The sequence below is a fragment of the Apteryx mantelli genome, chromosome 10 (genome assembly GCF_036417845.1).
Source record: "Apteryx mantelli isolate bAptMan1 chromosome 10, bAptMan1.hap1, whole genome shotgun sequence".
NCBI lineage: Eukaryota > Metazoa > Chordata > Aves > Apterygiformes > Apterygidae > Apteryx > Apteryx mantelli.
Window position 1 is genome coordinate 19,318,838 of NC_089987.1, and position 22,223 is coordinate 19,341,060.

A 22,223-nucleotide genomic window follows, 5' to 3' on the forward strand; every position below is an offset into this window, starting at 1 on the left:
ATTTTTTTCTCAGATTCCTGAAAGTTCTCAAGCCAGCATTGTATGGTTTTCCGACTTATTTCCTATTGTTTCTATTTTAACATCTGTCTGAAGTAGTGTATTACATACTAATTTGTTTGGGGCTGCTTTTTTTTCTTTTTTCTTTGTATGGTTGGGTGTGATTACAGTCTTCATTTTCATTAATTTGCTTCGTTTATTTGCTTTTGATCTTTTATTGGTGCTCATAGCGTGTGGGGGAGGCAGGGGGAGAGAGAGGGAAAGAGCAGGAGCGCACGTGGGCACGCGTGCGTATGCACAGGATACGTTTCTGCATTTATTTCCTTTCGGGCTCCTTGACGCCGCTCTCTAGTTGGCCACCCAGCACTGACAGCGGGGTCTTTGGTTAGATCTAACGCGGGCAGGGGGCCCCGATTCTCCGCAGCGCGAGCCGGCAGCACGCAGAGCAGCCGGGAGCGCGGCTGCGGCTGCTCCCTCCCGGAGCCGTCCCGGGAGCCGTCGCTCTGGGGCAGACCTGAGGCAAGGGCAGGAAGGACCAGAAGGGAACCCAAGGAGAGGAGCTCTGGTTTAACAGGACGGTGTGGGTGTGTCCCACGCATTTATTATTTTCATAAAGTACTGTTGAGAAGGGACTACTGTCATACAGCAATAATCAGCCCCTGACTGGTTCCATAAATGCTGATAAGCTACAAATAAAAAGTTACGTATTTTTGACAGGAGCTTCTGTAACCAGTTCTGCTTCACAAGATAAGGTCGGTGAAAGATACTTGAACAGTTATAGCCAAATGAACTAGAAATGTTTTGATGGAAAATAATGACAAATAGTTTAGCAGTGGGTTTGTCGTCAGTTGGACTTGATTGGAGAAGTCACAGTTTTAATTACTATTACCTAATAAATTAATAGTTCTTTCCTTGGGTGAAAAGAGTGCGGGTCTTGGAAACATACTTTCACGGATTGATTTTTTTTTTTTTTTAACTGGTACCCTTTCTGGTCCCTTATTGAAAGCAAAATGCAGAATCTCCGTATTTCGCTTTGCTGTCGGTTGGTGGTTCTGCGGAGGTGGCAGAGGAGCGCAAGGCATGGGCGCCTGTGGCGGGCGTCGCGTCACGGCCCTCGCCGGTCGGACCGGGCTCAGAAGCCCCGGCCTGAAGCAGTACGGCTGTGCAGAGCTTTCCTGCTACCCGGCCTTTCGGGCGTTAAGAGCTGGCACTTGTGGGAAGAGGTTTACTGGCTGACATAGGCAATAGTTGGTTGTATCTGGAGCGGCTGTGGTTCAGACTTCTTGCGTGACAGTCGTCTTGCGTTACGATATCTTCAGCCTGCAGGAAGCACCATGAACACATGTATTACAAATTGAAATAAATACCTAAGTGCTAGTTCTGGGGGTGGCTGTAGGCAGCATCCAGCCCTCTGACCTTCTGATCGCCGCGGGCTCGCAGCGGGTCGCCTGGAAAGCGAGGCTTAGCCGCGCGGGCTCGGCCGTGCCGGGGCCGCCGTGAGCGCGCCGCCGAGCAGGGACGCGCCGCTCTGCCCGCTTTGCGTTACATCCCTCCCGTCCCAGGTGCCGTAAGCACGTGGTGAGGCGGCTGCGGCAGCGGATGTTTCCCCTTGCCTTCGTTCCCGAGCCCTGGTATCACGGAGTGAGTGATACGTGTGTTTTGTCTAGGTCCTCTCCCGCAAAGTTGGAGGGTAAAACTCTCCGTCGCACGTCACCGTTGCCTGTAATTACTGTTCTGTCACCGTCCGGGAGAGGAGCTGCTTCTGTCACCCCATCAGCAGCTTCCGTCTCATCTTTCTGAAGCCTCGCTTTCCCTTGTAGGGATCCAGGAACAGACTGATGATAGACTCTGTGATGTTTTTTGATCTTTCCCCTCATACCCTTGGATCTTACTCACCCATCTTCCTTGCCTTGCTGTCATTGCTAATAAAATTTCCTTCTGTTAATGTTACCTGCATGTTAATATCACGAAGGGAAAGGTACTGTAGTAGCAAATACTACTCCCAGAGGCAGGGGACATCACCTTGGTTTGGCTGCTGTGCATATTTTTCGCAGTGGCAGTCCACACTGTTCTTCTAGGTACAAAAGTCGTGTTTAACGGGCAGTTAAATGGAATAACAATAAGATTTTATTCTTATTGAGCAAAAGGTATATGTTTCTAAAACTGTTTCAAAGACTTTCGTCTTTATGGTCCTGTGCTACAGCCTGATCCGTGCATCCCAGCTCTAAACAGTTATGATCAATACGATGCATACTGGCACTGCTATTGTGCTGTTTCTCAGGCAGGGTTTTTTAATAGTCCCTGTTATTCCTTTTTCTTGACATGTTTTATATAAATATTATAAGAACATGTTTGATTTGTACCAGCTCATCTAGAACCTTTTAAAATTCCTTCTGAAGCTAAAAGCATACCACTGCTTGAAGAAAAATAAGCACAGTACCCTTATCACTCTGGTACTGTTTTCTTCTAAAATGTCTCCCATTTGGAAGTCTTTACTGTAATAACTGGGATATGAGCACAAAGGCTGGAATTTTCCCAAATAAGAAAGCTTTAAGCCATAATTTCTTAGTACAAAAGCTTCTTTTTTGTTAAATTATATATAAGTATTTTCAGCAGGACCTCCTATGCACAACTATGTGGTGAGCATTCACTTCTGCAGTATCAGCTGAAAAGCACACCTTCAACACCACTTGTGTTAATGTCACCGTTACAAACGCATCTTGCTTTTCTTGCGGGGTGAGCTGGAGGTACATAATCAGATACATGCACAAAGTGTGTATCTGCTTTTTGTTTTCAGGGTTGTCATTCTCCGGTCTCACCTACCTCTTTTAAGGCCTTTGAGGATCACTGTGCAGGAGCCCAAACCCTGAATTACGATTTGGGCAAAAGCACAGGCTGGACATAAATGCAGCTCGCAACGTATAGATCCTATACGCCAGTGAGGATCCACACCTCCTTCCAGTCCCTGAGGCTGCCGACTACAGACTCAGGGTCTTCCCCGTTTTGTCCCCATCTACGCCTTTGCATCCACATTAGGAAGGATAAAATCCATGCCATTCTTCAAAAGAAAAAACTGCTGCTGCAACATGTCACTGACAGCTACAGCCGAGATTTCCCACAGGAGATTTCAGTGGGATTTGGGTGCCTAACTGCCTGAAATTCTTTTGAAAAATCCCACTGCAATAGTCCTCTGAGGAGGTGTAAAAACTGCCTTCTGCGGTTAAATTTTCATTTTGTGCCTTTCTCCTAGGCCACCTGGGATGCAGCATCTCACACGGATGGGAAATGGCATTCTCCAGCTTCCCGGCTCGGCACGGGACGCGTTTTGTTCCCTCGGCCGCAGCACCGGTGCCTGCTGGCTCGGGAAGAAGAACAGATCTCCAGACCACACTGCATGTCAGGTCAGTAGCATGTCACACTGGATACAACATTTTATTTTGAGCTCTAAAACACTTGTTTTGCCTCACAGCTGACGATGTTCCTAAAACACTGATGAGACTGCAATTAGTAAGCACTTTATAGCTCTGGTCTAAAAAAAGTTAGGTGACTTCCTGTGAGTTTCCCATGACATTTTTGTAGAGGGTGTGTAAGAACTGCCTGAGCCAATGAAGAAAATAGTAAATGATGCATTTGCTTTTCATCACATATGCAGAGTTTAATTTAGCATAGAGAAGCAAGTGAGAATCAACTATTGTTATGGTAAAAAACTTTCTTTCATCTAGAGTTATATATGATCCCACAATAAATCCAAATATGCATGATTGTTTAAAAAGTGAAAATTTTAATTAACAGTGGGGCTAGTACCAAGATTCACTCTCTGCTATTATCTCAGTACATTGGGTTTGTGTAGCATGAGCATTCAGAAGCAAAACCCGCATGAAATCTTCCAACTGTGAATGCCTTTTCCTTGTAAGAATTTGGTGTGAATCTCTGGAAACTTGCTAAGTCCCCAGGGGGATAAGAATTCACAGATCTAACTAACCCTGAGGGTCATGTTATCACACAGATTAACTATTCTCAACCAATTTCTGAGATTCATTAGGCAGTTAAGGCTTTCTATCAACATTAGTAATGTGTACTTTCTTTTCCTACCTATTTGTCCTTAAATATATTTATTAGGTCCCTGACACACAGTGGTCCTCCTTCCTCTTATTAATCAGTTTCTCACATGTCCCTGAAGAAGCATCTCAATTTCACATGTTCAGCTAATTATCCTTTTTTTTAAAGGAGTCAATACACAGTACTACAAGCTATACATAGCGCTATTCCACAACATCGTATTCAGGTGAAAAATATTGATAAACCTTTGTCTGCATTGAAAAAAATACTTATAGAATAAAATTTATTTTTTATTCGGTAGTGTTCCCTAGAAGTCAGTAAAGCTAGCGTGTGTGTTATGGACTCGACTTAATAAATAAAGCCAAGGATCTGTAGGAAGTCAGTGAGGGTGTTCATCAGAACAAAGATTTTTACAATACCTATGTCTCAGACAGACTCTTTCCTGGTGAATAGATGCATACCACAGATAATGGTTGCGTATGAAGGTGGCCAGTGCATTTGGGGGCAAGACCTATTTGCTGTGCATTTTCATGAAAGTAAAGTCGCATGAAGATGGCAAGGGCGAGAGAGCAGAGGAGACCTCCTGTGTCAAGTCCCATCTCCAGGTCCTAAGGGCACCGTGTCGTATAATCCCCAGTGCAAACTTATCAAGCTGACCTAAAAACTAGTAAGGGCTTGTTTTCTGTTTTGGGGCAACACTTTGTTGTTTTCCCTGTTTTCAATCATTCATGGCCAGTTTACATCTGCTGCTTCTTATGCCAACATTGTCCTATAATTTCTACCCGTAAACTGAAATACCAGCTGCAAGAAGAACTGGCCGCATGGTAAGGAAGAGGTGGCAATGCCTCCGATTTGCCCAGTGCTCGCATGGTGCCTTGCTGCCGTGCTGCCCGCAGGGCGCAGTGGGTGGCCCTCACTCCTGTGCTAGAGGAAATGGGAAACATCTCTGAAGTTTTATTTCTTTCCCAAACAGCTAGGGTGTAAATATATTTTTTTTTTCCTCTTCCAAAAAGCTTCTGCAAAATGATAGTCTGCTCTTACACCAAACCATTTAATAAGTTTAATTAAATGGAGGCTTATGATAATTAAACCAAAAGCCTAAGGGCCCTGTTCTGTGAGGACTTACTCTTTGCATAAGACCAATTTCCATATAATTTAGACAACAAAATAGCGGAACAGTGCTCTGCCATCTAATTTATATGAAATTGGTATTCTCCAGCCCAGATTTATATTACACTGTAAACATACTTCTTGTATCTTAGCAGAAGTGAGATAGCTCAAGTACAAGAACTAGAGTGGAGGAGAAGGAAAAGATTTTTTTTTTTTTTTTAAGGCATTCCCATCCTCCCCCCCCTTTTTCTTATTTTAGCTGAATGTGCAAATTAAAACCGTAATCTGATAAACTCTGCATGAGGATCAAATATCCTTAAACAAATTCTCTAACATAGTGGGTACTTGTAGGTTCTTCTTTCATAACATATTTGCATATTTACTACTTCTGGGTGTTTTCTTGAACTAATGTTTGTGATCAGTGCTAGAAAAACCCCACACTCTGTATTTTGGAATCCCTTAACGTCTCCCCGAGTGTCCCAAAGGAACAGCACGACGCATTATCTCCTCTGCCACCTGTATTTTTACTACACTTCAAAACAAAGCTCTGGCACTACAAAGCATTGATGGGGCCTGATTCCTCACTGCCTTACTCCAATTTTGCGAAACCCACCAAAGACAAAGCCATTCTCCTTGCTTAAAACTAATACAGTGGGGAAAGTCGCCAGTGTGGAAAAACAGCAGCTTTAGGTCTGCTCCTTCTCTCGCCCCCTCCCGTGCACACAGCACCAGCAATAACCATCACCCATACTGGGAGAAGTGGGGGCTCTTTCTATACCCCTCGGCTCCCATATGCGGGCGTGCAGCACGGCTGATCATGAAGCCCCTGCTCGCTGCTGACTTTACTGCACGAGCTGCTCTGTTTTGGGTGTTTTTTTAAAAGCTGAAGGTGTGTGGGAGGAGAGGGGGTTCCTCTCAGAGGTGCTCCTTGTGTGCCAATTTTTCTTCCAAAGGAAAGCTGAGGTTCAGCGTTGAGGGAGAAGTGATAGGGCTGAGAGAAAAGGTGAAAGCATCATTTCAGACAAGCTCGACACCACACGCTTTTGTGCACTGCTACTTTTTATTAGATGCTGGTGATTAATTGCTCAGGGTTAGAAGATAACCAGGTCAGAGCCTTATGAGATATACGCTTCCTGCAGACAGTTAAATAGTAGAGACCCATATCTAAAGCCCATTTGTAGAAGCAGTAGGGAGACATCATCTCTGGTAGCATAAATGAGTTTATAATTATAGTTCATAGTACCCATTCCTCTGGTTCTGAATGATCAAGACACTGCCTGTCACAACACTGACCTGCTCTTTTCCTTGCACTGCCGGGGAAATACAAGGCACAGGGGTTAAAACTCAACCCGGATGAAACAGAGTTATTCCCTGTAAGACAAGACATCTGGAAGATCTCGCCCTGTTGATGGCTGCCCTAGCTATTGGTGGGCTTTGACCCAAGTGCGCTGAGAAGCTTTGCATCCTGAGGGTCATTTCTGACAGGGCTGAACATGGAAACCCATTTTCTTTACAATCTTCAAAAGTGGTTTACAAAATATCTAAAGTATTCAAAATCTGTGACCTTTACTTCCAGGCTCAGACTTCGTCATAGTGATCTATGTCTCTGCAGCCTCAAGGCCAGATTACCACAACACAGCTCCTCCAAACCATCTGCAGGCAGGAGCTGCTGAAGAAGAGCAGCACAACTGCTCAAGGGCCTTCACCTGGGGAAGCTGGTGAATCCTGTGCTCTGTAAGCTGCATTAGGAAGGAGGATTCAAAGTCTTTTTAATTACTGGTGTTTAAAGCCTCAAACAGCAGAAGTCCAGAGGTTCCCCACGCACCATGTCGCACCGTGGTGTTTGTCAGGGCAGCTGAGGATGACAATTATTTGTAGCAACAAGCTAAAGCAAAGGCACTTGAGACTCTGCTCTCCACTGTGGGATGAGGGTCCCACTGTCCCTGAGGCACCTGCAGCCAGTCTGAAAACACGCCCCTGCCCGCAGGGCCTGCGTAGACGTGGCGATCTGGGTGTCCAGCTTGCAGGGTGCAAGGACAGAGAGCTAAAAAGGCAGTTGTGCTGCCCAAACAGCCGTTCTCCATCTCCCCCGAGAAAAAAGGCAACGGGCTAAATGGGCTCCGCTGGGGGCTTGTGAGGTGATGTCTGGCCTGTAGGCTGCCAGCTGACTCCGCAGCACCTGTGACAAGCTTGGGACTCAAAACAGAAGTATGCTGCTTGGATTTTTGTAGGTTGTTTAAAAACAAAAGAAGTCAAAGGCAGAAATGGAAGTGTTCCATTGATTTCCCTTGATGATTCCCCTCACCAGGCATGGTCATTTGCCATTGCATGTTCCCTAGTGTTATATCCAAAGGTATCAACAGCAGGAATAGCACTATTTTTCAGGGCAGAAAACTCCCCACCCTGTTACATACATAATTGGGAAGGCTTCTTAATATTATTAGATAACTTTTCTTTTCTTAACCTGACTTTAACTTTCTGAAGTTAGAAAGATTCTTGGAGTAGACCAGAACCGCAGAACCTAAACCCATTTTAACGTTTTTGTACCCAGTCCTGAAACCAGACTTGCATCCCACAAATGCTCCTCTTTTTATTACAAACAAAATGAGCACTGCACCGTACCCAGCTCCCCTTTGATATGAATCAGATACCGTTAAGCTCCTGGAGGGCTTTTAAACGCTGGATCCAGTCTGGGCACATTTGACTGCTGCTGGTTCTTGCATGTGTGCTGGAGCCTGACCTTGTAGCTCCTAACCATGGGCTGAGTTCCAAAAACTCAAAGTAATCCCAGGCTGGGGAGAGGTCTGCAGGGATAGGAGGCAGTCCTCAGCATTTGGGTGAGAATGAGGGACAGCTTTGGAGGCGTGGAAGAGAAAGAGGAGAGGAGGGTGAGGAAAGGGTGGAGAGGACAAATGGTGGGGCTCTTCCCATGGCACCTTCTGCAATTCCACTGAGCCCAGTTTCCATGAAACTTGTTTACTGGGACCTCTATACAAGCAATGAATTCCCCAGATGCAGCATCAGCCTTTGCATCCATGGTGAGAAATCCATCATAACAACACCTCTGCTCTCAGCAGCAAAGGGAGTGATAGAGACTAGTAATTTATTGCAAGCACGCTGCTGGAGATGTCTGAGCTGCGGTTTCTCGCTTTCAAAAAGACACGTGATGAGGACGAACTTTCTGCAGCAAACTTTGTAAGCCCTAACGTCCGCAAAGCACAAATCTCTTATACCTGTGCTGCTGTAAATGCGGTCCTAGGACCCCTTGTAAACTATGTAGAGAGTGAAAAGGATATTTGTACCTCAGTTACAAAACTCAAACAAGAAACCTTAACTTTCCTGCCAGGTTCTGTTGCTGATAAAAGGCCTACATTTCAGGCGGTGCTCAGGCCTTGTGTAAGTGTATATAACTTTGGGGAACACCAGTAGTATCTCCTCCCACTTACATCAAGTATGAATTTGGCCCATAGCATTTGTTAAATGGCCCAGAAAAACACCAATTTATCTTACGAGAGCAAAGTAATCTAATACAAATAAAGAAACCGAACGCAGAGATGCAAAACCGAGTTTCTGGGCAAAAAGCAGCCCTGGTCACAGACTGCCTAGCTCCAGATCTTGCCACCTGGTTTCAGACACGTTTCCTTAACGTTGGCGTATCAAGCAAAGTAAAAATATGTCTTATTGGTTCACACGCAGCACCGAGATTCCGAGCTACAGCGATAAATAATGTACAAAGGTGCGAAAGCACAGTCCTGTTTGTTCTGGGCTCTCGCTACCGAGGTGCGAGGCAAAGGAGCAAAGCGCTTATCCAGCCGGCAGCTGGAGCCGGCAGCCGCGCTGGCGTGCGTGGCAGGCAGCGAGAGCGCCGGGCCTGCCGCTCCGCTGCCCGCTCGCGCCACTGAGGCCCTTTTCACGGGCAGGGTTTCACGTTCCCGCGCGCTGCGGACACAAAGCCATTTCTAGGATGTCGTTACCTCGCTGTTATTTTGCACTTCCTTCCCAAAAAGCTTCAAAGTCTATTTTTTTAACGTATATTTATTAAAACTTTTTCTCACTACTCAAAAGAATATTCGAATCGCCGCTCGAAACCCCACTGTCTAACGACTGCTGAAAAAAGGAGGCGAGGGAAGCTTTGCTTTGGTAGCGGGGGGGTGGGGGGGAGAAAATAAAGAGAAATCGGCCTAGCTTCAAAGGGCGCATTTCCATAATTGCCCTGTAACTTTGGCAAAAATAAATCTGAAGGGCTGAGAAAAGCGCAATCTCTCAGATGAGTGCACGACAAAAGCCCCGGAGATCCCCGGTCCCACTTGTTACCATTCTGATGCAGTGAGAGAATTCAGTCCCCTAACCTCGGGAACAAAAGCCATGAAATCACCGGCCTCCCATTCCGATCGCCTGTTCCCAAAGAACAAGACCTTACCCAGCCTTTGTCTCCCTCCTGCCCGCTAACCTTCAGTACAGATCAGAATAGCGTTGGGACTCAGAGCGGCTCTTGGAGGCTTTCCAGGCCGGCAACGACAGTCTAAGCCGGCAGCCTGGGGTCCTCCTCTCCCGAGACGTGTGTTCCTACACGGCGGGGAGGGCGGCACGGCGCGGGGCTGTTCTGCTATAACGATAAGCGCTTTCTGTGGTGTCAGCTGCGTTGGCGCACAGTCTGTTTGGCTAACCTCACGTGCAACGTGCACGGGCGAACCGTGCAACTGCTTTCCTTAAATTAGACGTCCTCGGAAAGAGGGGAAAAACCTCCACAACCGCTTAGAGGATTTAACACTCGTCCTCAGCAGTACACGGTCTTTACAAAATACCGTTTGAGAAGAAAGTGGTTGAAACGGGCTCGCTTTTCAATCAGATAGCCCTTGCTTTGCTGGTGCGGCTTCGGTCCAAACTTTGTAACTCCTCAGTGAGAAAAAAACGCCTGCGGAATGTGAATAGTAGGCCTTTTGCAGCGAAGGCCCAATCTCCCGTCATTTGGCCCCTCTCTGACTTTTTATTTTCTCCAGAAGACAAGCTTTTGTGGGGATGTTCAGCGCGGACAATCAGGCCGGCCTTATAAAGGGATTTGGAAGCGCGCACAAAGGGCCGCGGCAGCATCAAAGCGAGCCCGGCAGCACAATAGAGATGACATTTTTACATCCCAGGGCTTGGGCGGGCAGCGCCTGAATGCTGTGTCCATAGCAGTGTCAGCACACAATGGGTAAAGTGGGAAAGGGGTGAAAACACAAGTCAAAATCTTTTTATTGAAGCCCCCTACACATTCATTGGGCATTTTTAGCCCTGCGTTTGAAAGCACTTCCATTTACTTACTCGCCCGATTCTCCTATTTAACTAACTGACTGATGATGGCTCCATTTTGATATCCGAAGAAAAGAATGGGAATGCTCCTGAAGTGAATATATTAATTCATGAGATTTAATTGCATTTCATTGGCAGTAAAGAAAAAAATAGCGGGGTAGTGCTGCTCTTAAAGGGACACTGCCATTTTTAAAACCGCATTTAAGAATCATATTTAAGAAATGTCAGCTGTACCTGTAGCACCAGTTCTGCCTCTGGTTCTTGGAAGTAATGTTTTTCTTTTAATTGCCAGTTCTCTCCATTAGTTTACTTTTTGCATAACAAAACAGGCTGGCGCGTTGCGTTGTTTCTAGCCAGCTCCTCTTTCAATTTCTTGCGCCCGAGCCCAAGGACTCACGGGTGTGATTCAAAGCAGCAGCAAGAAGAGTTGAAAAAGAGACGTGTTAATCCTGCTCATTCAGCTGGTTCAGGTAACCTCAGTGACTGCACAAGAGGCCAGGAGGGCAGGCATTAGCACACAAACTTGCTTTTTGTGGAATTTTTCTTCTGAAAGTATATGAAACCATTTCTGTTAATATTAGGCCGTTACTTCATATGCTAAATGAAACTTATCTATCAAGCAAAGATTTCTGATGTCGCCTTCTGTAAGACTCCCTTGCAGGCGCCTCCGCCTGAGAACGCGGGCGCTAACTCTGCCGCTCCGTAGTCATTTCAAATGTCCATTTTTATTAAATTATTTTGGAATGGCAATGGGTCTAATCTCCTCACAAAGCTCATGCTTACTGCTCTTGGAAGCAAGTTAGACTGTAATACAGCAAATCGATGTTTTACTCCTTGTATCTAATTTCACATTACATCTATGTTTTTAGGCACTTAAATCTTACTGCTAAGGTATCTTCAGTATTGCATAGTCCAGTATGAATTACACTAATGATTATTGAGAAATTCAATAGAGTGACTCAGATTTGAGAGAGAGAGAGAGAGAGAGATGCATTTTCTTTTCACTATTTTGCTTGAAAACAAGCATAATATTAATGTATTAAAAACCTGGGGTTCAAGCATCCCTAGTAAGTAATTTTATTCTAATCTGGCTAGCTGGCCTACTGACATGCATTTTCACCACTGCTAAAAATAATGAGGAATCCAAGTGACACGCGTTTATGGCTGGGAGTGCCATCATATCCCTTGACCTAATTGAGCATGCCTATACACCTTAGAGTGTTTTGCATAACCAACTTAGACAGCGGGAACATTTCCAACCAGATTGATTGACATATTTTATTTCTAACTTAAGCTTAATCATGACCGAGAATGATTCATTTATACCTTTCAAACTTTAGGAATTGACACAGAAGACAACCAAGCTGCAGACTCCAGTGTAAGCAATCATGTAAAGGGAAAAATATATATTAATATAGTTTATTAACCTACTTAACCACTGAAGTTGATATAATAAAACAGATTAATTAGGTGGTAGGAGAGCTACTTTATTTTTTAAAATATATGTCAAACTAGATTTATGCAGGAAAGATTTTGTCCTAAATCGCTCCTCCACTAAACATCTCTGTGAATAGTCATATACAGAATCGAGGGAACATACTGCAATGTACGTTTTGATTTTTTGTAAACCAGGTGGCCAGGAACTCACCTCCTAGTAATAACCAAATTGACTCTCAAACCTAGACTCCTAGGCTTTTAAGGCATAAACTATCTTCAAATAAATATCAGAGGTTTCCGTGTGCTGTGCCTCAAACAGGAACAAAGCCTAATAGAACAGACTGTAATAAAAGTGGTATTTCCTGCATGTGTATATGTGGCTGCTCTATGCTGAAAATGTCCTTTAGCACTTTTTAACTATATTCTCTAGTGTGTCAGCAAAGAGACTCCATCAGAGTATTTAACATTGCTGGGAGCAAAGGAATAAAGTGGAGTCACTGTTGATTATTACTCATTAGCCACAAGGACATCCACTTAACATGTGAATAAATGAATGACACCATGTCCTAATGGAAATGGCCTCAGTGTACCTTTAAGCAAAATGTTGTTTAATATCTTCCATTTGCTGAATAGTAAAGAGGCCTGTTGGACATGCATAGTTAGCAAGCAGCCATTGTTGCTTTGTTCCAATTTCAGCATTTAATAGAAAAAGATGTTGTCTTGACTGCAGCAAAGACTGGCCTCAAAAACCTGCGTAGCAGCGTAGGCTCTTTCTCATTCTACAAATTCAGAATTTCCCTGGCATTGTAAAGGGTTAATATCCATAAAGCAAATGAATCCTTAGAAGGTACATGTTCTTCATTATTCTGCTTTACATTCAAACATATAAAACAAAGAACATCTGATATCTTTATTGGTTTTCTTAGATAAAATGCAAGCAAGCTATAAGCCTTAATTTTCTTATTACCATTTGCTAACAAGGAAGATAACACTCTCAAAAGTACTTGATTAGGACTCACTTTGATTTGTATCTTGTTATGATTTCCAGGGCGTATATTTTTTGTATTATTACTTTGGTACACTGATAGTTCTGATCAAAGTTATAGAAAGAGGTATTTTAAAAGTGTAAATATTAACCGTACAGGTGAACCACGTAATCTGAACAGCATCTTGAATGCCGCCATGCTTGAGCATGCTTTGGGAAACAAATCATAGATGAGATATACTTGAGTGTCTTGAAGGCTGGTAGGCTGCTCCGAAGGAGCCCTTTTGCCCCCACACCCTCGCAGCAGTAACTTACACCATTCACAACTTTTTTTTTTTTTTTTTTTTTTACAGCGTAGCTACCGAGAACAGTTGCAGGTATAATTTGAAAGATATTTATTACATGACATATCTAAACACTTACGACCAGAATTCATACCAGGATGCACATTTTCTTACAGGAATAAAACAGCTTTAACTACCCAAGGAAAATAAAAGCAAGGCCATTAGCTAACATGAAAGGTTTGGGTTTTTATTTTAATCAGAACATGGTTCCTGATTGTGGAAAGTTGGAGGGGGGCAGCAGGGTTGCTGGATCTTTTCCTTACTGTTTTAATTTCGTCTGCAAAACAGTTAGCTGTGCTGGAGGCAGCTCCCTGGATTTCTGGGCTCCCAAGGCTTTCTCCGGCCGTATCGCCAGCCCCTGACAGGCACTTCGGCTGCTCCGAGTGGGAAGCGGTACGTGGCCGGCTGGACCCGAGCGCGGCTGCTGCGCGGCCCCAGCAGAAGTCGGCGTGACAACGCGGGAGTCTCTCCGCGGCACTTCCTCCGCCCCGGCGCCGCGGAGGAAGGGAGCGAGCGGGAGATGATTACATCAATCAGTGTCAGGTCTGGGAGCTGTGATTTATGAATATGCATAATGAGCTCTCACCTTTGAGAAGGACTTGCTAGGAAGATAATTGATTAGACAGGAAAAGAGCAGCCAACAGAGAGAGCGGGAGAGCGAGGCCTCGCTGGGCTGGCGCGGGCAGGCCTGGCTGAGGCTCCGGCACGGCTGGCAAGCTGGGAGAAGGATCTCTAAAAAAATACAAGTCGGACTTTCAATGTTTTGTTGAAACACGCAAAACAAAAATGGTTCCTTGCAGAATTAATGGGAATTTTCCCCGCGCTGGGGAAGCCGGGGTGGCACAAAGACCGCTTTCTCCCCTTGGGGAAGCCAAGTTCTGCCTTGCAGCAGGCAGGGGCGGCCTTCCCGCCCGGCGTGGGACCGCGGCGGCCGCGGAGGCAGCCCCGGCGGCCACGGAGGCAGCCCCGGCAGCGCGGGGCAATGGCGCCGGGCTGGAGGGCCGCGGCGCTCGGGGGCTGGGCTGGCAAGGCAAAGGAGGCTCTAATGGCAGTGGAAAGCTGGGGATGCAACTGTTTTCCCATTGTGGTCTCGTTATTTTCTTCCATCCCCTTTAAGCATCTGTCTGGCCCCTGTGTGAAAGTTTCTATGGAAAACCCACCAGGATGTCCAGAGGAAGGGGATGTGGAAATTTGCCTCTAGCTTTCTCTTCCCCCCCCCCCATTTTACATGCCATTAATCTTGTTGGGTTTTTTTTTCCTTCAGCAAGATCTAGCTAAGGAAAAAGCAGGGATACAAAGTGCAGAGAGACTGGGTAAAATTTACATGAGAACAAGCAGTTTCCTAGCCACCCACCCACAGATCCCCCCCTCCCCGTTTCAGGAGCCTGTCGGAGTGCAGGAGGGGGAACTATTCCTGGCAGAAAGAAAGTCCTGGCAGACTTGCAGTGGCTGCAAAGAAGAAAATGCCGTTTCCAGGGCTAGCTGTGGCCAGAAGGGACAAGACATATGCGGAAAGGAAGGGGACGGGGGGCGCTAGGGGAAAGAAGCAGGGATTGCAAAACTGCTGCAAACTCTGCAGGTCCCTTGCCGGGCCTCCCTGGCAGGACCGGCGTCGGCTCCGCTGCGGCACTTCCTAACAGCAGCGCAGGGAGCCGTGCAGGCGTGCGCCGTGCAAGGCATCTCCCACGGTAGTGCAGGGCCTGCCAGTGAGAATACTAATCTTGAAATATTAAAATGCATATATAATATGCCCGTATACATACATATATATATAGTGTAAATATATAGTGTATATATAGATTTTATCGCTTACAGACGCCTAGGATTTAAAATGTAGTTTATCGGCCTAGTGCAACCCAATCCTATAAATAATACATTCCTATCACTATGACCTCAAAATGTCAATACTGCGCAGCCCTGCACATTTGCATATCTTGTACTGTCTAAACTTGAAGCATGTCAGCTATGTGCTTCTGTTTGTACTTTAACTTCATTTTAACTCTTGCCTCCTAGCGCTGAGCACCCTCCCCCCCACAGGGTCTGTCACCACATGCGCCAGCTATTTAATCACCACCTCCGTAATTATGCCATTTGCAGGGCCACAAGGCGAGGAAGGGTGGCGGACACCCCCCCCCCCCCCGCCGGTGCAAGGCAGAAGCGCGGAGCGGCGGCGGAGGGGCCGGGCCGGCGCTGCCCCGCTCGGCGGCTGTGCGGCCGCCCCGAGGTGGGACCGGCCCAGCGCAGCCCGCCCCCCCCGCGGCGGGCACTAATCGCTAATGGGGATTTGGGACGCGGGCGGGCGGGGGAGCCCCCAGGCAGCACAGCGGCCCGGGGTGACGCGGGCGGGCTCGGCGCGGCCCCGCTGAGCGCCGGGACCTCTCGCCGCCCGGCCCGTTTCGGCGCTTCGCCGCGGAGACGAAGCTGCAAGTTTTCGACGCCGCGGCAAAGCGGCCGCGATTTGCGAAGCTGCAGCTACTGGTATGAAAGGCAAATTAAGGAGCAGCTCGGCAGCTCGCTCCCGTCCCGGGGTCTGCGCTGGGCGAGGGGGAGCCAGCAGATGCCACCGGCGAGGGGCAGGCACAAGGGCAGCGGCAGGGCCGGGAGCGCCGCGGCCCCTCGGGCCCCCGCGCCGGGCCGCCTGCCGCTGCCCCGCGGGCTTTTGCACCGGGGTCGCTTTACTCGCGGTCGTTGCTTGCGCCGCTGAGTCCGGCCCGGCCCGGCGGGGGCCCCGGGCTCGGGCCCCGCGGCTCGGCCGGTGCCGCCGCGGCCGCCCCGTCGGTGTCGCGCCGGCTGCAGGGCGGGGGGCAGGGCCGGCCGGTGCCCCCGCGGCTCTGCGGCGCGGAGGAGCCCCCCGGCCCCCCCCCAGCTGAATCCCGCCTCGCCCCGCGCCTCGGCGGCCGTTTGTGAGGGGCGGCGGGGGGGGGGGGGGTCAGTAGCAATAGGGTCCTCGGGGGGCGATGGACCCGGCTGCAGCGGCGCGCCCCCTCCCCAGCTTCACCCCGGAGCACCGGCCTTGGCCCCTCTTCCGCACACGCGGGCCGGTGCGGGGCGGAGCGGAGCGGGGCGGAGCGGAGCGGGGCCGTGCGAGCCGCCGGCGCCGCGGCCTGCAGGGGGCGCTGCGCCTCCAGCCTTGGGCCGCGCCGCCGAGGGGGCCGCGCAGCGCCGAGCTCCGCCGCCGCCGCCGCCGCCCGCGCCCCGGCCCGCACTGCCCCGCGCCGCGTCCCGCACCGCACCGCGCCGCGCTCCCCGCCGGCTGCCGCCGCGCTCCGGCCCCGCGCGAAAAACGGCAGCGGGGCGGGCAATAACTCCAGGGGCGGCCACAGGGAGTGTAGTCAAAGTGGCAACAGTTTATTTATTAGCCAAAAATATATACTTTCTTGTACAATTTGGTTCACACATATGTACATTTTTTACTGTATGTACAAAAAAGAAAAAAAATCGAAACACCTATTTCTCACTGGACTTCCAAAAAACCTCACAAACTCTGCTAATCCAGATGATAGTACAGAAGCGTTTTTTTCTCCTTTTTAGTTTTAATATACGGACATGCTTACAAGTTGTAACTATACAGAGTTTTTTTTTTTTTTTTACAATCATTACAACAACAATAAAAAAAATTAACTATGATGATGACAACGCTGATAAAACCATAGCTGCATCAAGTTGGTTCTGGGGCCTGGAAAAAAATGACATAGAAGAAATATTTAATAGGATTTCTAGTCAGATCGGGCTGGCACAATGATTTTTACTTTCGGTAGCACTGGTTTTGTTGTTGTTGTTGTTATTTTTTTTAATAGATTTCTAAATATTAAAAAACGTTTAAGAGTGTCTTATACCAAATTTATTTAGTTATTAAAAATATCACGGGCCCAATCCTTGTGTTTTCACTCAGTCGAAAGTATAATTGATTTCAAAGAATGCTATGTCCAACTAAAGACAGGAAGGCTCAGACTCTTACGTTTTCTTAGCAGCTTTCCATTTTTTAATTTGAGTTATTATTTTTCTGTTGTTCACTCGAGTTCCCTCTACGATTTGGAGAATATTGGAAGGTTATTTGCTTGATTTTTATCCAGGCCTAATACTTGCCCGAACTACCTACAGAATAAGGTCAGTGACAACTATTTTTGATGCGCTCCCTATGCATTCTGACAGAAGCAAAACAAAAACCAAACAACAGTCAGCACGCAGCTCAAGAAATGCTAACACAACTTTGCTTTCCATAAGGAATCGTTCGCAAAGTCCAGAAGAATGAACCGAAAAAAAAATCAGAATAACCCATCACACATTCTGAGGCAGAAAAGTTACCACCCTACAAAGGAAACTACAGAAGTGGAGAAAATAAGCTAACCATTTACAACTCTCTATATATATTCTTAGGAGACTGAGGAAGTAATCTCTTACCGCCTCTGAACTGGCTGGAAAGCTGTCTTTATTAACTTTTTCTCTACTTCCAAGGCACTAGATCGATCTAAAAAGAGAAGAAAAAAAGTGTTCCTTTATAGCCCCCGTTTTATTTTCTCCCCCATCCCTGAATTAAGCCACTAGAATTAAGATCTCTTCTTATCAAGTTGCAAATATGCCCAAAATGATTGTTTTACTGCAGAAATGACCGTAAGAAAAAAAAGAAAAAAAAGAGAGGGGAAAAAAAACAGACAAGAGCAGCTCTTACGGCCGGGTCTATCCCACAAAGAGTTGCAGCGCCGGCGATTTTAGCAGCAACAACAACAGCAACAAAAATCTCCGTTGGAGGAAGGTAAATTTTAGACTAAGCTGGCGGCAAAGCGCCGCCGCCGCGCGTGGGGCGAGGGTCCCGCGCGGCCCCGACGGCGGCTCCCGGCCGCGGCCAGGGCGAGAAGGGCGGCGGGGGCGGCGGGCGCGCACCGGCCCGGCCCGGCCCGGCCCGGCCCGCGGCGGGGGCTCCGCGCCGCTCCGCGCCGCCCCGAGCGCCCGTCCCGTCCTGTCCCGTCCTGTCCCGTCCCGTCCCGTCCCGTCCCGCCCCGCCGCGGTGCGGTGCGGTGCGGTGCGCGCCGCGCCGCCCGCCCCCTCAGCGGTCACCTGCTCCGGCGGGCTCCGCGCTCTGCGCCTGGTCCGCGGGCCGCGGGAAGGCGGCGGGGGCGGCGGCGGGGGCGGCCCCGAGCCCCAGGAGGTGCGGGGAGCCGAGCAGGGCGAGCGGGTGCGCGGCGTGGTGGTGCGGCGCCGCGAAGGCGCGGCCGGTCCAGTTGGGGAACTTGCCCAGCGGGCAGGGGGGCACCAGTCTGTGGGGCGGCGGCGGCGGCGCCAGCGGCAGCGGCTGCGGCGCGGCCGCCGGCGGGGAGCCGCCGCCGGGCGACTTGCGGGGGTTGTCCGGGCTGGTGGCCGTCTCCGCCAGCGACCAGATCTTGGGCTTCGGCACGGTGCCGGCCAAAGTGCCGTCCGTCGGGGAGGAGGAGGCGGAGGACGAGGGGGACAGGCGGTGCGGCGGCGGCGGCGGCGGCGGCGGCGGCAGGGGCGGCTTGAGGGGCTCGACGCCGGCCGGGGCAGCGGCGGGGAGCTCGCACTTGTGGTGGTGGTGGTGGTGGTGGTGGTGGTGGAGGTGGTGGTGGTGGAGGTGGTGCGGCTCCCCCTCCGCGGCCTTGAGGTAGCGCTCCTCGGAGCCGGGCAGGTCCTCGAAGCCGTCGGAGCCCTCCGAGTCCGTCTTGGAGTCGGAGTGCAGCAGGTCGGCGTCCTGCAGCTCGTCCTCCAGCTCGTCCTTGTTGCTCTCGATGTTCTCGGTGTCGATGTTCTCCAGGTCGATCTCCTCCTCGTCCTCCCTCTTGTCCTCTTCCCCCTCGTGGTCGCTCCCGTAGGAGTTGCCCTCCTCGTCAGTCCTGCTGCGGGGGGCCCAGGTCATTTTATTCTCCTTTTTGAGCCGCCGGCGGGCGTTGGCGAACCAGGTGGAGACCTGGGTGAGGGTCATTTTGGTGATGATGGCCAGCATGATCTTCTCGCCCTTGGTAGGGTAGGGGTTTTTGCGGTGCTCGTTGAGCCAGGCCTTGAGGGTGCTGGTGCTCTCGCGGGTGGCGTTCTTGGGCCGCGACGGGTCGCCGAACTGGTACTGCCCGTAGGGGTAGAAAGCGGGGTGGTGGTGGGGGAAGGCGGCGTGCTGCACCCCGGGGCTCTCCTTCAGCTCGTACTGGGCGCCCTGCAGCGAGGGGGCAAGGGGGGCCGGGTGAGGGAGGCGGCGCGCTGCGCCCGGCCCGGCCCGGCCCGGCCCGGCTCGCTCCGCGGCCCTGCTGCGCCGTTAGTGGACGGGGCGCGGAGCCGCCGGGCCGGGCCGGGCCGGGCCGGGCCGCTAAGACCGGGTCCGCACACGCTGCGAGGGTCCTGGCGCGCCCGGGGCCGCGCTCCGCGCCCCGCGGGGGCCACCGGCAGCCCCGTGTTGTGGGTGCGCGTGTGCGCGGCGGGGGCCGCTGGCACTGCGCGCCCCGCGTTTTAACCTCCAACTCTTCCCGGGAGAGGGGGCGCGACCCGCGGTGTCAGGCTCTCCCTCGGCCCCGGCGCTCTCCTTCCAGGTCCCCTGCCGCGCCGCCCGGTCTGCCCTCCCCCCGCCTGGCCGCCCCCAAGGGAGCGAGGGAGGCCAGGACACCCCCGCCACGACGGTCGCCCCGCCGCTGCCCCCCTCCCGGCCGGCGTCCGAGCGCCGACGCTTGCCCGGGGGGAGACGCGGTGCGAGCCCGGCCCGCCGGGTCCCGCAGCGCCCCGGTCGCTGCCCGGTGCCTCCCGCCCCGCAGCCGCAGCCGCGGCCGCCCCGTCCCGCCGTCCCGATGCCCGCGGCGGCGCCGGCCGCTCCGCAGAGGCCGAAGTCACCGTGCGGCGGGCCGGGCCGCGCCGCGCCGCGGGTCTCTTACCAGCTGGGGGAAGATGGGCAGCTCGGCGGCGTAGGGCAGGAAGGCGCCGTAGCCCTGCGCGGCGGCGTAGGGCGCGCCGTACATGGAGGAGAGCACGTTGGAGAGGGTCCCGGACGGGGCGAGCTCGGCGCCGCCGCGGGCGCCGCCGCTGCCCGGCCGCTCGGGCGGGTAGACGGGCCGCACGTACTGGTAGCCCAGCTGCGGGAACGACATGGCGAGCGGCGGCGGAGCGCGGCCGCGGCGCGGAGGCGGCGGCGCGGGAGGCGGCGGCGCGCCCGCCCGCCCGCCCGCTCGCTCGCTCGCTCGCGCGGCCCTGCGCGGCCCGGCGCGGCCGCCGGCACTTTTCAGCGCCTCCCGCAAACTCCGGCAGACATGGGGGCGGGGGCCGCTCCGCGCCTCGCCGCGCCGCTCCGCGCAGCGCCGCGCCGCTCCGCGCCCGCCGCCAGCCAGCCGCCAGCCGCTCGCTTCTCCCACTTTCCCTATTGATCTGCGTGGACCTAGGTCAGGTCCTAACAGATTGCCGGAGATTATTGGGACTCGGGGCTCTGATTGACATTTCTAGTCTCGCACAAGCCCCTCCTATTTCTTTTAAGTCTCTCTCGCTCCCTCTCTCTCTCGCTCTCTCATGCCCAGAGCTCGCTCTCGCTGGGTTTGTCACTGGCTTTTTTTTTTTCTAGATCTGTTTACTGACGTCGCGATCTTTTATTTGAGTTGCTTTCAAATCTCGTTTTAGCAATCGCCAATCAGTTGTGTGTTTTACAAAGGTTTAACCCTGCCTCATGGTATTCTAATTATCTAGAGATAGATTTAGATATAATTTCTTTCCTAGCCCCCTCCTCCTCCGAAGTAAAGGCATAGGAAGCTAGGGTGTCAGCTGGAAACTGCACACGAGAGGCACAGGAAAAAGTTGTGACATTTAAAAATAAAGGTTCCCTCCTCCCCCCCCCCCCGCTTTTTTCAGGTTTTGAAATTTACAGCCTTTCCTAGCCCGGGCTCATTTTGTTTTCTTTATTAAGATATTCCCTCCTTCCCTTCCCCCTCCCCCGGCCCTGGCAAGGGTTACATCTCCTAATATAGATTTAAAAGTCTATTAGATTTTTTTTTTTTTACATTTGCATTTCCAGAGCTACATTGAAAATTTTCCTAATGTACTGAATCTTTAAGGAGTTCTCTACATTTTGTCTAGGCTAACAGTGGGCAGATACAGTGGAAAAGCTAAGTTAATTTTCCTCCTAATAAGGGACTTCAAAGAGTTGTAGGTCACAATTTTACATCAAAGGCAGAAAAGAAGGCAAATTAAAATCTTAACAAAGGAGAGACGGGAGCAGCCCTCTGGGCCATTAGTAAATAAGTGGTGTGAAAAAAGGGACAATGACAGGCACTGGAATTAAACTCATTAACACCTTTTTGTCTTGGTGCGAAATCTCTAATTAGGAAATTTATGATCATTTTGCTTATTCCCTCTGTTCTGAATCACTACAAGGCTTAGAAGGAAGTACCTGGTACGGGGAACATTTGCAAAGGGAGCAGTGGCACAGCGTTATAAGGAGCTATTGGGAGGGAGTCACGATATGTTTTAATTACTGGATAACCTTTTTATGATCAACACATTTTAAATTACAAGGTGTTTCCCCCTCTTTCTAAAACCAGCGTGTGAGTTGTAATTTAGCGTTTTAAGACTAGTTAAAATACAGTTCAATCACAGCGCGTGTTTGGAAAGCGCAAGTGTATCCTCAGTCGTTACTGTTTTGTTAGAGGAAGAGGCTTAAGTGAAACATTAAAAAGTTTATACAACCTGTAGGGCTGTGTTTGCCGGGAGGGGAACGGGGCGATCTGAACCTGCCATTGTTGTCGGCTTTTTAAAAATTCAGTGTTTAAAAAAAAGTTTGAGCGTTCTTTTAAGGAGTTTGGATTGTGTGTGCAGGAGAGCCATTTAACCATATTCCCCTCTGTTCCTAAATACTCTGTGGATTTATTGCCCTTAAAATATGATTTAGGTACAATATAACCACTGTGCCCACAGTATGGATTTTTATAATTACATTTCTTTAAAAATGAAATTCATGTCAGATTATGCTGTTAAAGGAATCGACCTTGATAGCTTGCTATAATAAAACTATATCAGCTTGTAAT

The 22,223-nt window shown here is 50.2% G+C and overlaps 1 protein-coding gene across 2 annotated transcripts; it reads right to left on the reverse strand.

The window, feature by feature from the left end:
• Window positions 1-16,558: 16,558 nt before the first annotated feature.
• Window positions 16,559-20,308, reverse strand: IRX3 (iroquois homeobox 3). Of its 2 annotated transcripts, XM_067302907.1 has the most exons (4): window positions 20,091-20,308; window positions 18,280-19,384; window positions 17,626-17,692; window positions 16,559-16,900 (listed from the first exon to the last, which is right to left on the reverse strand). In XM_067302907.1, exons 1-4 carry the CDS (start codon window positions 20,301-20,303, stop codon window positions 16,846-16,848), a joined length of 1,440 nt encoding a protein of 479 aa, XP_067159008.1. In that variant the 5' UTR covers window positions 20,304-20,308; the 3' UTR covers window positions 16,559-16,845. The 2 variants fall into 2 exon arrangements, with proteins under 2 accessions (XP_067159008.1, XP_067159009.1); XM_067302908.1 differs by lacking the exon at window positions 17,626-17,692.
• Between the last annotated feature and the right edge of the window lie 1,915 nt (window positions 20,309-22,223).